Here is a 17,707-nt window from a genome sequence, read left to right as displayed (position 1 = left end):
AACAATTAATTGTTATCATGTAATATAATGTACCTAAATATACTGTCTGTTTTAATATAACTGTCTGCCAAATAATATTAAATATATATTATTTTTATATAAAACAGTTCTATTTTTTACATTTTCTTTAAAATTTTAATATTACAATGTCGGGCCACCATTTTGGGGGCGTGTACAAAGTAGATGGACTAAAGTTAACCAGAGGACAAGCCGGAGAGTTTTCTCGCATTTCTGTTATCCTGATACTACATCTTATAAACAAAAGTTGACTTCACTACCTACACCTCACAACCTACTCTATCTACTGACGACGTTCATGTTTGAAACACTACGAGAAACAAGATTTAAAATACAAGTTGACAAATGTGAATTTCTCAAGAAGGAAGTCAATTTTTTAGACCATGTGAAGGAATAAATCCAACCAAACCCAGCTAAGATTAGAGCCATCATAGACCATCCAATACCAAAAACAACAAAGGAAATTCGATGATCTTTAGGATAACTTAGTTATTATAGAAAATTCATGAAAGATTTTGACAAAACCACAAAACCACTTACCACACATGTCTTAAAAGGATGCTAAAATTGAAAACACAAGATTTCTTAAACTGTATTAATAGTTGCAAACGTTCATGGATCAAAGAACCACTTCTGCAATATCCATACTTCACCAACTTTACGACTGATGTAAGTAACTTCGATACAGGAGCCATTCTGTCACAGTATTCAATAGAAAACGACAAATCCATCTCCTACTCATCTAGAACTTTAAATAAAACGGAATTCAAATTTTCGGTTAGCAATTGTTTCGGACACTAAATACCTCCCATACCTTTTTGGACGAAAATTTCTAAATTTTATTCGACCGTCGACCTCTAGAATGGCTATTTTCATTTAAAGATCCAAACTCAAAGCTTGTAAGATAAAGTTTAAAGTTGGAAGAATTTGACTACGAAGTTGTATACAAAAAGGCAAATCCAACACCAACGCAGATGTTCCGTGTCGAAATCCACACCAAATAATTAAATAGTATGGAAGAAATAATGGAACTGCTCTCAAAAAGGACATAATATATATGATCAATCATCCCAATTCTTTATCCAGTCTTCTTCTTTAAGTGCCATCTCCTCGACGAAGGTTGGCAATCATCATGGCTATTCTGACCTTCGAGGCAGCTGCTCTGAACAATTGCCCTGAGCTGCAACCAAACCACCCTCTCAGGTTCTTCAACCAGGAAACGCGTCTTCTTCCTACGCTTCTCCTACTCTCTACTTTTATTTGAGTTATGAGTCTCAAGATGTTGTATCTTTCGCCTCTCATCATAATTATGTCCGAGATATTGCAATTTTCTTTCCTTTTATTGTATTTTCCATTTCCCTTTCTCTGCCTATTCTCCTTAACACTTCTGTATTTGTGACTCTATCTACCCATGGAATCCTTAACAATCTTCTAAATGTCCATATGTCAAACGCGTTAAGTCGATTTATTGTATTCCGGTTTATCTATGATTCAGCTCCATAGTAGAGTACACTGTGTACGTAGCATTTAATTAGCCTTATTCTGAGGGCCAATGTCAGATATTTGCTGCATAAAATCTTTTTCATTTTCACGAAGTTGGCACGTGCTTTTTCAATTCTGACTCTTATTTCTGCAGTATAATCGTTATTTTCTGTGATTATCGTTCCCAAGTAAGTATATTTTTTTAGTCTCTCAATCTGCTGGCCGCCTACCATTAATATTTCGTTTGTATTTTTGTTCTTGCTAATTTTCATGAATTTGGTTTTTTTATGTTAAGAGAGGGTCCGTATTCTCCACTGTATCTTAATATTTTGTTCATTATTCTCTCTAAGTCTCCCAAGTTGTCCTCTATTATGACTGTATCGTCGGCATACCTAATGTTGTTAATTACACTTCCGTTCACTTTTATGCTGACTGTCTCGTTTACCAAAGCTTCTTGTATGATTTCTTCAAAATATATATTAAAGAATAACGTCGACAGTATGCAACCTTGCCTGACCCCTCTCCTTATCTCCACTTCTTCTGACACTTCTCTTCCAATTTTCACATTTGATCGTTGGCTGTAGTATAAATTTGATATCAATGTTACATCCCTAACATCCAGATTCTTGTTTTTGAGTACTTTTATAAGTCGGTCATGCTTTACCTTATCGAATGCCTTGTTGTAGTCTATAAAGCATACATAAAGATCTCGATTAACATCCAAACATCTTTGGGCCAGCACGTTAAAAGAAAATAGTGCCTCTCTTGTGCCCACTCCATTCCGAAATCCAAAGTGGGAATCACTAATATCCATCTCCAGCTTAGCGTGTATTGTATTATGGATGATTTTTAGCAGGGTTTTTAAGGTATGTGACATTAGACTGATCGTTCGATAATCACTACATTCTTTGGCATTTACTTTCTTTGGTAGACGAATAAATGTTGATGTCAGCATTTCACGTGGAATGATTACTGTGGAATAGATTGTGTTCAGTAGCTGAACTAAAAGATCTATGTTTTTTTCATTGACCAGTTTTAGCAATTCACTTGGTATTTCATCTGGACCAGCAGCTTTATTATTTTTTATGGACTTTACTGCATGCATAACTTCTGACTTTGTTATTTCAGGTCCCTCGTCTTTACTCTGATTATCTTCCTATGTATTTTCCTGTCTCTGGTCATGGAATAATTCCTCTATATATTCTTTCCATCTTCCTAATTTTTGTTCTGTCTCCACTAAATTGTTTAATTGTTTGTCCTTTAGTATGCTTGAAGTTTTTTGTTTTATTACCCCAGCTAATTCTTTAACTTTCTTATGGAGATTGAAGTTATCATATTTGTTTTGTAAGTCTTCTATTTATTGGCATTTTCCAGCGAAATAAGTTTCTTTAGCTTCTCTTATTTGATTATGCAGCTGTTGATACTGAGTTATGTTGATATTCTTTTGCCTTCTTCTGTCCTCCATCATTTCCAAGATTTCTTCTGTCGTCCAATCTCCTTTCTTGCATCTGGTTGTTGTGAGTTCTCTGCGACTTGGTTCGATAATTGCATTTTTAAGGAATTGCCACTGTTGTTCTACATCATCACCAATTGATTCTGGTGTGGATTCTAGGTTTGCATTAATTTCTTGTGTCAGTTTTTCTTTGACGTCTTCTGATTCTAATTTTTGTATTTTTAGTTTATCACTTTTGTATTTTTTGTATCTTTTTTAAGTGAAGTTGGAATTTTGCTATCCGAGTATTGTGGTCCGACGCCACGTCTGCACCTGGGTACGCTTTCACCGATTGTATTGCGTTTCGGTATCTGTTGTTTATTAAAATATAGTTAATTTGGTTTCTAACGATTTTATCGACCTTGTCAGCTGGCGATTTCCAAGTGTAAAGGCGTAGTTTAGGCAGTTTGAAGAAAGTATTCATTACCGCAAGATTATGTTCTAGGCAGAATTCTATAAGGCGTTCTCCTCTCTTATTTCGAACACCGAGTCCATATGGTCCTACAGTAGACTCACATCTTCCTTCTCCAACTTTGGCGTTAAAATCACCCATGACTACTGTTATATCTCTAGATGTTGTATTTTGTAGGGTTTTTTGAAGGTCATCGTAAAATTTTTCAATTTCTGCGTCTGTTTTATCGGCGGTTGCGCATAAATCTGAATAAGGTTTAATTTCCCATGTGTTGTTATCATTTGTATTAACATAATTCTTTCCGATATTGGTATTAAGCCTACAACTGATTTTGCAACTTATTTACTGACATTAATTGCTACTTCATACCGATGGGCTGTCGGTACTACTAGAGTAGAAAAGTCGACCATTGGTTGTATTTAGTTCGCCGGAGTCGAGTCATCTTGTGTCACTTATATGTCGATCTTAAGTCGCATCATTTCTTGTTCTATTTTCGTTAGTTTACCAGGCTCATACATGCTTCTAACAGTCTAGAAGAATCTATCCCAATCTAAGATTATCCCTAAAGGACAGACACTCACTCACTCACTCCTTTGTTTCTTTTTTCCTCCATCAATACCCAACCTTTGATTTCACTTCTGTCTACCAACTTTAGCAGTCGGGTAACAGAAAATCCAGAAGATCCTCCCAATAATCAGTCGGTGTGAGGCTTGGCTTCAGTCAGTTGCCCATATACTTAGAACACGCCTTCTAAATGGCAGCCCGACAACATGGCATCTACTTATTAAGTTTTTAAAGAAAATCTCAAACTAGAAATGTGTTATATACAAATATTAATATTTTATAAATCCTGCTATATGTTTACAATCTAATCAATATATTTTGAACAGTTTATCTATATTATATTTATTAAAATTATCATACATTTTCATATCTAATACTAGCGTCACCTGTCGGTAAATAGATAAAGTTGTAAAGTGAATTTGTTCCTACCATGTTGCCAGAAATATATTTTTTCCTATTGATAGCATAACGGAATGCAATAAAACTGGTTAACAAATTGATTTGTTGATAGATTGAAAAAAGTTAGTTATAAGAAAATTATGCAACAAGCAAAAGAAAACTAATATTATATTAGTATAATATATCTATAAATCCTTTAAAAGATTAATTTTTTATCAACGTCTAAATGCCTGAAACAATGTAAACTAGGTAACATCGTGGCAGATGTTTCACTTCAAATGATGTCCTTTTTAATTTTAATATTTAATGATAAAGTAAAATTTATTAAATCAAAAACTAAAAAAATAAATCTGTATATATATTGTGCATAAAATTTGTTATATTTTACGTAAACAATAATATTTAGCATGACTGCCTGTGCCATCTATGAGATAAGCGTGGAATGAACAGAGCACGAAACTGTAAGACACATCGGCAGCCTCATTAAACCGATAAAGAATCGGACGATCTTCTCGTATTCCTGTTATCCTGTTACAAAATGTTCCAAACTTGTTGGATTTGGAATTTAATACAGCGCCACCTAACCAAAAATATTTTAGGAATTAATTGCAAGTTAAAGCCTGAGTACCAGCAAGAGCACGAGTAGTCTGGTGGTATCTGAAGAAGCTTTAATAAAAAATAATAAATTAAAGTTATATAGATAGATACATGTATAAAACACTTTTTGTGTAATCAGTAGACTTAGGCAAATGCAAATAAAAAAGTATGAAATATGCGCATAACTATATGCATATGCATATTTATCTAGAAAATATATAACTACATAAATACATAACTATATGAAATTTGATAATTACAAGTTGAAAGAATTGCACACCCACACAATTTGTACATCTAATGTCATTCATTGTCTTACAACTGTCACCTTCATAAAATAAAATCTCAATAAACACCACACATTTCATAAATATATCTCTAGAATAAATATAAATAACTTTTAAATAACTCAATGGTATGGAACATTACTTTCATCTAACAAACAATCACATTACACCTATCTCTACTTCATTGGATAAAATCTGTCTCCTCAAGAACTTCCCCGTTTACTGTCAAACAATTAAAATAGCAGACTTAAGTTCTCCAATCAACAATACAGGATAGTTTGAACCATGTTCTTTCAACCATCAATTAATAGAGTACCGGCATCATTTATTTAACTTTGTATCGAGACCTGAAGATGCTTTGCATATTGTAGAAAGCGAAACCGGTCGTCTGGATAGTTAAATTAAATTGATTGTGAGTAAGTCTAATTTATTATTTCTTTTACCTTTTGAAATGGACTCACACAAGCAATCTTTGTTTGTACCACGGTGTAAATTTTTAAAATAAAATAAAAAATAATACGTATGTACTCACGGTTTTGCTACAACATGAGCAATTAACTTTATCCATATCCATAGATAGCTCTTTGTAGGTTTTATCCAAGTTGAAACATTGCTTATTTTCGGCATTTTCAAAGCACAATAATTATTCACAATTAGAAATGCACGTTCTTTACGCCTCCAATTTTATAAAAAAACTAAAACCAAGTGAAACTGACCGTCAAAATAAAAATTTTTACCTAGAGACCTAAACTGGCAAATACAAACCCTTAATTCCAGGACAAAACGTGACAAAACTATAAGCCACTGTCTTTTATTAGTTACTATACCAAGAATTTGAATACCAAGTGATTATAAAACAAAATTAAATATTGGCATTTTCATGAGATCTGTAAGTTTGAATATAAAAATATATAGTTAACACCAAATTTTCAAATTATATGCACTTTATGCTCACTTTTATAAAAATATGCAAAATTTGACATTTTTGCATTTTTTATGCATTATACGCAAAATATCCAATTTGCATATTTGCTTAAGTCTAGTAATCAGTATAGAACAGCTGATAAAATAACTTTTTGTAGATAAATCATTAACATAAAGCGTTAATAATAATTATGTAAATATTTTTAGGCAAATCTTATCGATCAGGTGCACACAACTCCACAGAATCACGGATTAGACAATGGCAATTATTTTATGGAAACGAAGAAAGTACTAGTAGTATGAGCAGTGCTTCGGCAAAATCGGATAACGATAATAATTTCGGCGAAAACATAAGAATGTCTGCAAGGCACAGAAAACCATCTCTGGACAGTCCACAACCAGTTGCATGTGTCAGTACTACCCGATACAGTATCGACTCTATGTCTTCAAATCACAGTAGCCCGAAGGTTTGTATTTTAGGTATTGCATTATATGGATAGAAGAATATATTTTTTATATATTTATTTACCAGAAACCAAACTTTGCATTCTAGGGGAAATAAGGTAGGTGTAGGTAATATGGCTATGTACGGTAATATGGCCATCTAACAAATTTCCTACTGTTTTTATGTTTAAACGATAGAATATGATGATGATGAGATATTTCCAATGAGTAAAACTTTAGTAAAAGGCAAACATAGTTTTTTCTAAAAATTCGTGAACCTGTTCAAAACATCCCATCTATATAAGATGCAACTGGACAAGAAGCTTAAGGTTTCCTGAAAACTGTTCCTATCTTCCTACTCGCATGGACTGAGTGGGACGAAGAATCCAAACGAGCTGTACCATTTACCATCAACGAACTCAAAGAAATATTGATTGCCCTAAGGGCATGGAGGATTCCTGGACTCGTTGAACACCGAAAGATCTTAAGGCTTCTGCTATTCTCAAAGGAAGAAGACACGCAGTACGACTTTAGAAAGAACAGGAGCATGATTGCTGTGGTGATGCAAGTATTCTGGAAGATCAGAAATGGGTGATCCTAGTACTGTTTGACTAGATTCTTAATCCGAAATGCTTTCAATGCCTTAAAATGAAAAGAGGTAATGACAAGTTTACGAGAGAAAATGTTTTCGGGTTACTTGATGAATGTGGTCTTGGATTATTTGGTAGAGAGAAACATTGTAGAAGAATTTGGAGTGGTGGTTGATAAGACAGCTGGAGTGCCATAGCGTGTAACTAAATCGAACATTAAATGACAATGCATGACCAGAAATGACTGAAGGTAAGATGATAGTTCTCAAGGGACCAAAAAAAAAGACGGAATATCATTCAAATGTACAGAAAGGAGATTAGCTCCAAAGAAATTTAGGTGGAATTCTGATTTAAAACGGAGCACATAAAGGTGATGACCAGCAGAGCTGCAATGAGATCCGTCGCGCTGGGAGGAGTTTACCCAACTCTGAAGGTATAAAATGAAAAAGAATAGGGCCCTTTCCTATGTTGGACAATCGATCGTTCTCTACGCGGCACTTCGTCTCGTTAAGGCAGTTTTAACAATGTCGTAGAGAAAGCACCTCACATGTTAGTGAAGGAAGGAGAAAGAAGACATAGCAAGGGAACATTTAAAAAAATATATGGAAAGGTCCACTATCGTGTGGCAACAGGGATGGAACGAGATGGGGAGGGTGGCGCAGTGGACAAAGGTACTAAATCCTGGCCTGAGATCAGCGTTACGATTAATTCCTGACCTTTACAGGTTCGGGCTGGCAAGAAATGACAAATGCCTGTACTAAAAAATGTTAATGCATTGTCTAACGCCGATGGATAGAAGATGGATACGCAATCTTAAAAAAAATAAAATATAGGGTTATAGACGGTAAAAAATATGAGAAAATTGTAATTTTCTTTAATAGTTCACCCTGTATACGAATATTTGTTAATGGTTTCTATTAAACTAAATTTAAAAACTAGAACATGTTGTTCACCTTATTGTGTAAAATGAATAGTTATTTATTTATTTCTTTTTTTATATACAGTGTGTTTATTTCATAGCAATTTTGAAATAAAAATGGTCATCATCATCATCATCATCATCATCATCATTTGGCTCTACAACACAGAACAGAAAGTGACTCTGACCACTTCCTGGTCAGAACAAAAATGAGAACAAGACTAAAGACGAGACAGCCAAAGCAACGCCAACAAGGAAATAGATGGGACATTTCAAGGCTCAATCTACCTGATAATAAACGCCAATATTAGGCACTGTTCCAAAACAAATTGCAGACAATGGAAGAAGAAGAAACATCAACGCCAGAATTGACCATAGACCAGAAATGGCAAAATATAACGAACGCCATAGAAAGTGCCACAGCGGAAACTATAGGAAAAGAAAGGAATAACAAGAAGAAAAACCAGTGGTTTGACCAGGAGTGCGAACAAAGCAATCATCAGAAAGCGAACATCAGAAAGCAATCAAGAGGCTAGAGTTACTAACACGCCCCACAGATGAGAACAGAGAAGACTACAACAGAGTAAGGACTCATACGAGAAGACTTTTGAGAAGAAAAAAGAAACAGTACCTAGAAGCGCGAATACAGCAACTGGAGGAGGAACATAGATCCGGTCAGTCTAGACAGTTTTATTAGGACCTAAATACAATGAAGGGCAACACGACCAACAGCCCAAGATTTATAAAAGACGATGCAGGACAATTGCTCACAGACGACAAGGAGATAAGCCGCCAATGGAGAAAGTATTTTGAGCAACTCCTAAATACAGAAAAACCCACAACGACAGGACAACAAAGACAGTACCAGTTAGCCGAACCTGAAATACCAGGGCCCGCACTAGCTGAAGTAAAGTCCGCAATTTCGTCCCTAAAAAATTATAAAGTCCCAGGCCCAGACGCCATATAGGTGGAACTACTAAAAAAAATGGGGAGAAAAGCTTCACCTTGAGATATATCATCTTATAAGAGAAGTCTGGGAACGAGAAGAAATATCAAAACATTGGCATGAAAGCCATATAGTACCTATCCACAAGAAGGGAGACAAGCAAATATGTCGGAACTTTAGAGGAATATCGTTAATAAATACACTCGCGATCATAAAATCCGGGTCACCTTGAAAATCACCGATATTTCATTTTTAACGAGCTTTATCGTAAATAATAATAACACAAATACAAACTAATGCATGTTTCTGAGAATTGTTGCGGTTTCCTTTGTAACAAAGAATTCCAATAGTGCCGATTTCGCGGTAAAGTGCACACTTCCCAAAATGAACGCTACCTGTAACTCCGCTTGTTTTAAATGTCTCGTTTGTGCTTCGACTTTCTGTTCAAATGCAACGGACAAATGTTTATTATTGCCACCATTAGTGTTTATTAGTGCCATTATTAGTGTTTATTTTTTGACAAAAATGCCTTTGACTGCTGAAACGGCACAAATTGTTGCACTTGTGGAAGACGGTCACACTCAACGGCAAGTCGCAAGAATTGTTGGCGTAAGCCTTTCTACGGTTCAACGAGTGCTTCAACGCTTTCAGGAGGCAAGTTTGCTAACCAGGTGACCTGGCTCTGGACGAAGAAGAACGACCACGGCACTAGATGACCGTTTCCTTGTGTTTCAGTCTTTACGAAACCGGACCTCAACAGCGGTTATGCATCAAAATCGTCTAGAGGAAGTACGAAATCGCAATTTTAGTGTTGCAACAGTCAGAAGAAGACTTTGTTCTTCTTGACTATCTTCTCGGGTAATGGCTAGAAGACCGCCACTTCGCCGGGTGCCTCGAGTTGCACGACTAGCTTTTGCTCGACAATACGCGCATTGGGAAATTAAGGATTGTAGCAAAGTGTTATTCTCAGATGAATCCCGTTTCTGCCTAACTGGATCCGATGGACGTGTAAGAGTTTGGAGGAGAACCGGTGAACGATTTTCACAAGCTTGCATTGCTCCAAGAATGCCATTTGGTGGAGGCTCGGTCATGGCTTGGGGAGGTATATCTTCCGACTTCCACACAGAATTACCCTTCATTGAAAATGGGTCCCTAACTGCACGAAGGTACATTACAGAGATTCCAGAAGAACATGTTATGCCCAACATGGCAGGGCGTGGAGAAAACGCCGTTTTTATGCAGGACAACGTGCGATGGCACGTTGCCAGGATCAGTATGTAATGCTTGGACGAAGTTGGAATTACGAGGGTAGCCTGGCCAGCTAGGTCTCCGGACCTGAATCCCATCGAACATCTCTGGGACGATTTGAAAAAACGTATTCAAACCCATACACCTCCTCCTACCAACGCACAGGAGCTTAAGGATATGTTAGTGAGAGAGTGGAATAACATACCACAACATGTAATCCGGAGAAAAATTGAGAGTATGCCCCGTCGTCTGCAAGAGGATATTAGAGCAAGGGGAGGCAATACACGATATTGGTCATTGAAATTTCACTGATTTTTTACCACGTTCTGTATTTTCCATATTTTTTCGTATGTCTGTTTTATCAACAATTTAATTTGTTTTCAGTTTTTTTCAATAAAAACAATAAAAAAACCATCTTTTTTTCTTTCAAAACAAACATTGATGACAAATAAAAAATACATTAGCCAAAAAAAAAGGTTATTATTGCACCAGAGGCAAAAATATTTAAGAAACTTGAAATTTTCAAGATGACCCGGATTTTATGATCGCGAGTGTACAACGTAATACTGTCTAGACGGCTAAATCCATACGCAGAGGAAATAATAGGCGAGTACCAAAGCTGATTCAGACCGGGAAGGTCGACCATAGACCAGATATTCGTCCTACGCCAGGTGTTGGAAAAAAACTGGGAATTCAACCGCGATATACACCAAATAAAAATGGTCGTAGTTCGTTAAATATCCTGTATAGTAGTATAAAATTTCATATTGTAAGAACAGGGATAATAAGGGAAATCTAGTTATGAAAAAGTATACAGGATGTCCTATTTGAAAAATTGTTTGTTTGCTTTACCAAATAGTTATTAATCGCCCTGTAGAATTTTGCATATTATTCAAGCCTGGAGAATATCATTGCCTAATTTTTTTCTAAATAAGTTTCTTTGAATATTCTATACCATAATGGAATTATTGACCGATGTCGCACTAAAAACTCACCCTTTATATACATATTTTTATTCTAAATTTAAATATATTTTAGGTAACTTCCAGTTATTTGAAATTTCCAGATGTGATAGAAGGATGGGAGAACAATCAAAGAAAAGGTAGCGTCGATTCTATAAATCATACAGTTCCGTGGTCATATACACGATTTAACGAAAAGCCTCCCACTTTTTTTGGCAATCATGGCGAAGCTGTTAATAGTAATAAAGTAAAACCAAAATAAAAGTGATCCTAGGAAATTCTAGAAGTAGGTAAGAAGATAAGTGGTTCCTGTTTATCTAATTCTCTTTGATCTCAACCACGATCAATGCAGTTGAGATCGGGAGAATCAAATGAGGAATAGCTTGGCTTTATTAAGCTTCAGCGACAATGGAACGTCACTGTCATATTCCTATTTAAAAGTCAATCCACTCAATCTGCAATACTGTAACAGAATCCTCTTAAAATTAATAAATTACGTGGTTATTTTAAGCGTCTTTCTTGTGGAGTGTTCTTAACCCTCTAAACGTTTTTTTAAATGGTTCAAAATATCTGAAAATTTCCAATTAGGGCAAATTGAGTGTTATAATTAATTTCATGTTCATTTTTTAAAAATATTTATTATATTTTGACCTCCAGATGAGAAAGAAAGTAGACCGTCTCTAGACGGTCATAACGGTTTAGGTGTAGAACATTAGAAAAAGTGTTATTTTAACACGTTCAGCCCCGGTATTATAATTTTTTTTCTTGTCCATTGGTTAGCATTTTATTTTTTGTAAATAAGACGGGAGTCGTGGATGCCTTTCCGCATTTCTGATTAATTAAAAAAAAAAATTTAACAATCGAGTTATTGCACAACATTTTTAAGGCATCACATTGATGCCTCGCTGTCCGAGAACTATAAATTTGTTTGTCTGGACAGCGTGGCATTTACGTGATGCCTCAAACTTGTTCATTCTTGTATGAAGCGACGGAAGTATTTGACGTTATATTCTGAGTCATTCTTTGTTCGGTGCTCTTTGAGTACGGTTATTGTATGAGTGTACTATAAAATATTAGTTACACGAATTTTTTCGATGGATTCCTACGAAAAAGAACAGAAAAGTCTTGAAAGTTTATACGAAGAGCTTATGTCAGATGAAGACGTAGGAGTGGACGACCCTTATGCAAATTCTGGATCATCAGATGATTATATACTCAGTGACACAGAAACCTCGGATTATTCCGAAGAAATTGCTAGGAAACTGAGAAAATTACATGGCATCAGTGAAGTACCAGACGAACGCAATCTTGCAGTGACAGCGCCTAGCGATATACCAAAAATAGCGTTACGGGCCGTTGAAAATGAGGTAAGTTTTACTAAACTTTTATGTTCATTCTGGAAAGCCATACCTAATTTCTGTTTACGATGACCTGATACAACAGACAAGAGATACTGTAATTTCTGCATTTGCTCTTGTCGCAGAAGAAGATGAAGGGGAGAGTTCAGATTTATTATGGAGCGAAGTTGACACTTTTAAGTTGAAAAATTTTCCGCAGACTATTCAGAATTCTGGGGTAAGACTGGAATATTACAACAATTTTACAGAAACTCCTTATTTCTTTTACAAACTATTTGTGATTGATGACTTGATCAATTATATAGTTGATCAAACGAATTTATACGCAGATCAACAGATAAATGGCCTACCTGTTGTAGCCAAATCTAAATGTAAATGTTGGATACTAACTACAAGAAAAGAAATGGAAATATTTTTTGGGGTAACTATATGGATGGGATTACCAACAGCACCACGATTACGCGACTATTGGAGCAGAAATTACTTATTTGTTACCAAAATAACACACAAAGTGAGTTATTGAGCAATTACTTTCAAATATTCACTTCAACAATAATGAAACAGCGCCACAACCAAACTCACCGGATTTTGATCGGCTTCACAAAATATCTCCGTAAAAAACACAAATTTGGTATCAAATTATATAAGCTTTGCTTAGAAAACGGCTACACTTATGAGCTCAAAATTTACTGTAAAAAAGATAGTCAGGGTGGTCAAAATGCCTCTTTATCTGTTGTTCTATCACTTATGGAAGGGTTGTTAGATAGTGGTCGTACTCTCTTCACAGATAATTATTATACGAGCGGCGTCACCCTTGCTCAGCCGTACAACTCACCTTGTACGCACTGGGCTTTCTGTTTTTCGGTCAAACAGAAAAATGAATTGTCCCGAGGTTGTCAAGAAAAAACTAAAAAAAAAAAAAAATGAAAAAATTGCCTTACAAAGTAATTCCGGAGTTGTAATGTTAAAATGGTGTGACAAAAGGGATGTCTTGATGAATAGTACAAAGCATGGGGATCAAATGTTGAAACGTCCATACAAAGGCAAAGAAATTAAAAAGCCCAAATCCATACAAAGGCAAAGAAATTAAAAAGCCCAAAATGATTGTTGATTACAATGATTCAAAATCCTTTATTGATCTCTCAGATCAGTAAAAAGCGTATTCACATTGCTTGAGACGAGGGAATAAATGGTACAGGAAATTAGCCCCAGAATTATTGTTTGGTAGTGCCTTGGTGAATGCTCATTATGTATATGCACAGGTTACACAACCTAAATTGACTATAACAGAGTTCAAAACAGAAGGCGCTATAGAACTACTGGGTGAAATATCCGCTATTGAAACTAATATCAACGATAACACCGATGTCAGTCATGAGCTTGTAGAAGATGTGTGGTTTGCTACGTCAGAATGAGGAATGAATTGGGGCGGAAGGAAGCTCAAAACAAGTGTTCTCGTTCTAAATTTTTGTTCAACCAATGTAAAAAACAATATTGTATTTCTTGTGTTATATTATTATAATTATTTTTGCACATTCTGAATAAAATCTTTTATTTTTTTCATAAAGTTTTATAATTTCCATATCTTTCGTAAAAACCGCCTCACATCCGATCAGGAAATATTATTTTGCTCCTTGGACCACTCTGTCCAACTTAAAATGTAATTTATATAGCTATGGGGGCACAGTTGATGCCACGGTGTCCCGAATACAAAACTGTAGTGTGGCATTAGAGTGGTGCCTCACTGTCCCAAGAGTACTATTTATTGAGACATCATATTGATGCCACCCGGGGCTGAACGTGTTAATAGAAGAACTAAAGAAATTATTGATATTGTTGAAATATAAACTAAAACGAACATTACAATTGATTTTCTGATCTTTTTTAGAATAGTTTCGATCATAGAGCCTAAAAGATTTATGATCTGACTAAACACCAGTCCCAGAGTATGTTTTCGTATATTTGCGGCGTTGTGGTATCTACCTGTTATCATGATGAGTATATTTATGTTATTTTCGTAATGACCCAATAATAGAGACGCTAATGATGAAGGGTCATGTTTGGCCCGTGTTTTTACATGTAATAAAACCGCAGTCATTAAAGACATTAATATATCGAATCTTACTACAGTCGTTTTTTATATACCTACTTCTTTATTTTTGTTGTTAATATTGTTAAACTCATTCAACGTAATGTTTTTAGGTGCTGTTATTCAATTGTGATTGTTTGGTGACTAGCAAAACGAAGACACTTATATTGCTTATTTAAGTTTATTTTTATATGTTTTTTAATAAAATAGATAAATATGCGTATTTTTTCTTTAATTGTTACCTAACGAACAGTAGAAAAAAACAGGCAACAAACTGTGCTTTTAAGTACTGGTGGAATTAAAAAAGGAATCAAACAAAACATAAAAACAACAACCACGGTCCAACTATGCAGAAATCCGAGATAATAAGTATTCCAAAGACATGGACAACAAACACAGACCTAATATAAAAAATAAACAACTCAGTTTTTTTAAATAAACCCGGAAGAGACAAATCTTATAGAACACTGGTACTCAGACTCGTAGTATCTGCGATCTAACACAAAATATTTAGAAGACAACCGATCGACTACCGACTACTACAACTAGGCTCGACTGGAGCCTAGATACTAAAATACGTCTTCTTCTCCTTCTTAGCCTTCTGTCGTCCATGTTTGGACATAGGCCTCTCCCAACTCCTTCCATCGGTCTCTATCCTGAGCAACATATTTTCAATTTGTTCCGGATATTCTTTTAATGTCATCAACCCATCTCATCTGTGGTCTTCCTCTTGGTCGTTTACTTTCGTCAGGGCTCCAATGTTGTATTATAGTATTTCAACGTTGGTCTTTTGTCTAGCCTCATTTAAGTTTTGACACTTTTTGTTGTTATGTCCTCGACTTTTGTTTTGGATTTTACCCAGTCGTTACTCTTTTTATCTGACAGTCGTATACCTAACATTGCTCTTTCCATTGTTCTTTCTGTTGTGGCTAGTTTATTCATGTTTTCCTTAGTTAGGGTCCAGGTTTGACATCCATATGTCATGAAAGGAAGGATGCATTGGTTGAACACTTTGCTCCTCAAGTATTGGGGTATTTTGCGGTTCTTAAGTATCCAACTAAGTTTTCCAAATCCTGCCCATGTTAGTCATGCTCTTCTAGTAATTTCTATTTACTGTCATTTACTGGGGTGATCTGTGTGATCTCACATCTGGGGTCATCTGTGTTTGTCATAATTTTTGTTTTTTTCATATTCATTTTTAGGCCGACGTATTGGGAGCTGGCTGCTAGTTCCCCCATCATAATTTGCAGTTTCTCGAATGTGCTCGCTATAATCACTATGTCGTCACCGAATCTGAGGTGGTTTAACTTGTTGCCATTAACGTTAATGCCATAGGTTGACCAATTTGTAGTTTTGAAGACATCTTCTAGGGCTAGGTTGAAAAGCTTTGGCGATATTACGTCTCCCTGTCTCATTCCTCTCTTAATGGGGATGGGATTTGTATTTTCGTCCAGTTGTACTATCATAGTTGCATTTTCATATATATTATGTATTAGTTGCCCATATCTCGAATCTATTCTACAATTATTGATAGCTTGTTCTATGCGACAACGTTTTCTTTGTCTTTAGGCAATTTGGAATTAACGTCTTCTTAAACCATTCTTCATATAGATCCATGTCCATTTCGTCGTGTTCCTTCGTGTTCCTTCGGTTCCTTTTTTGGCCAAGAAAGTTAATTCGGGCCATGCCGCAAAACCAGTTTCATTTCCAGCATGAATAAGAACAAACGCAGGACATCTTTGGGTTGGAGCTTGCAGTCCAGTAGAGAGCCCTTTTATGAAGGCATCTCGTGGATTCTTGATCGTTGTGTCCCTCCATTCCTTTTTGACGGAAGCACCAACGTTAATCCGAGACATTGATATACACAAGGTTTACATTATGCTGTCGACGGTTGGTGGTATGTTTTCCAAAAAAAAAATCATGGAAAATTTTCCTTATTCGAGATTTCACTCCCCCATCGTAAGTATTCTCATGTGAATTGGACTGGAAACTGTTTTTCTTCCTTTTTTTTGTACCGGTTTCAGTACGCCTTGCTGGGCCAATTCGCGGATGTCATAAATTTTGCAAACACTCACATCGCACATTTTCGAAACTTTTTCCACAGTAATAGTTAAAACATCACCATTTTTTAAGTTCAGATGATAGTTCAATACATTTAACACTGACTTCGTGATGTAGGTACGTTCATCCGCTTGCGATCATGAAATAGAAATAGACCTGAGCTTTCATAGTTTTTGTTCTAATGGCCAGTACCCAAATCGACAAAGAGACATGTTTGCTTTGCATGAACAATAAGGATTAAAACTGATTCGCTTGTGGCACCTCGTTCCAAGCAACTTGAACTTCATGTATTAACTGTATCAGAGTCTGTGGAGGATGGTGCAAAGTGGACAGTCTCCTTCCCATTATATCCCATACATGTTCGATAGGATTTAAATCCGGAGCATGGGGTGGCCACGGCAAAACATTAACGCCAGCTTCTTGAAGAAAGTCCATAGTTTGACGAGCAATATGGGGACGCGCGTTGTCTTGCTGAAAAAGGACGTCTCAACGGCCATCGAGATAAGGCAGTAAAGTGGTCTGTAAGATGTCATCAACGTAACGCGCAGCTGTCATATTGCCTTGAATAAACACAAGTGGTGATCGGCTACCATAGGCAATAGCCCCCCAAACCATTACTCCAACTGTCCTGTGTACATGTCTCTCAACAGCAAACCCGATATCTCGTCGTTCTCCACGGCGGCGTCTTACCATCCTACGACCATCATGCATTCCTAAACAGAATTTTGATTCATCGCTGAATGCTACATTACGCCATTCTGCCACCCAATGCTGCCGTTCTTTGCACCAATTCAAACGTTGATGACAGTGATCCGCAGTCAAAGGAAGCACTAGTCGTGGGCGGAATGAAACGAGTCCAAAGGCTCGAATGCGACGATATAGTGTAAGTATACTAACAGGTCTACCTACTACTCC

General features: G+C 36.1%; 1 protein-coding gene across 3 annotated transcripts in view; it reads left to right on the top strand.

Moving 5' to 3' along the window:
• Positions 1–14,954, top strand: part of LOC140451365 (uncharacterized) — a 48,683-nt gene extending 33,729 nt beyond the window's left edge. The window contains exons 6-8 of one of the 3 annotated variants that reach the window (XM_072545125.1): positions 6,383–6,642; positions 11,361–11,570; positions 14,845–14,954. In XM_072545125.1, coding sequence (XP_072401226.1) covers positions 6,383–6,642; positions 11,361–11,546 — 446 coding nt within the window. In that variant the 3' untranslated portion in view covers positions 11,547–11,570; positions 14,845–14,954. Of the gene's footprint in view, positions 1–6,382; positions 6,643–11,360; positions 11,575–14,530; positions 14,791–14,844 lie in introns of those variants that run through there. The other 2 variants (XM_072545123.1, XM_072545124.1) reach the window with 2 other exon arrangements.
• The last annotated feature ends 2,753 nt before the right edge of the window (positions 14,955–17,707 follow it).

The sequence above is a fragment of the Diabrotica undecimpunctata genome, chromosome 9, assembly GCF_040954645.1.
Source record: "Diabrotica undecimpunctata isolate CICGRU chromosome 9, icDiaUnde3, whole genome shotgun sequence".
In the NCBI taxonomy this organism is placed as follows: Eukaryota; Metazoa; Arthropoda; class Insecta; order Coleoptera; family Chrysomelidae; genus Diabrotica; species Diabrotica undecimpunctata.
Note: the sequence above shows the minus strand (reverse complement) of the source record. Positions and strands in the feature narration are given on the sequence as shown.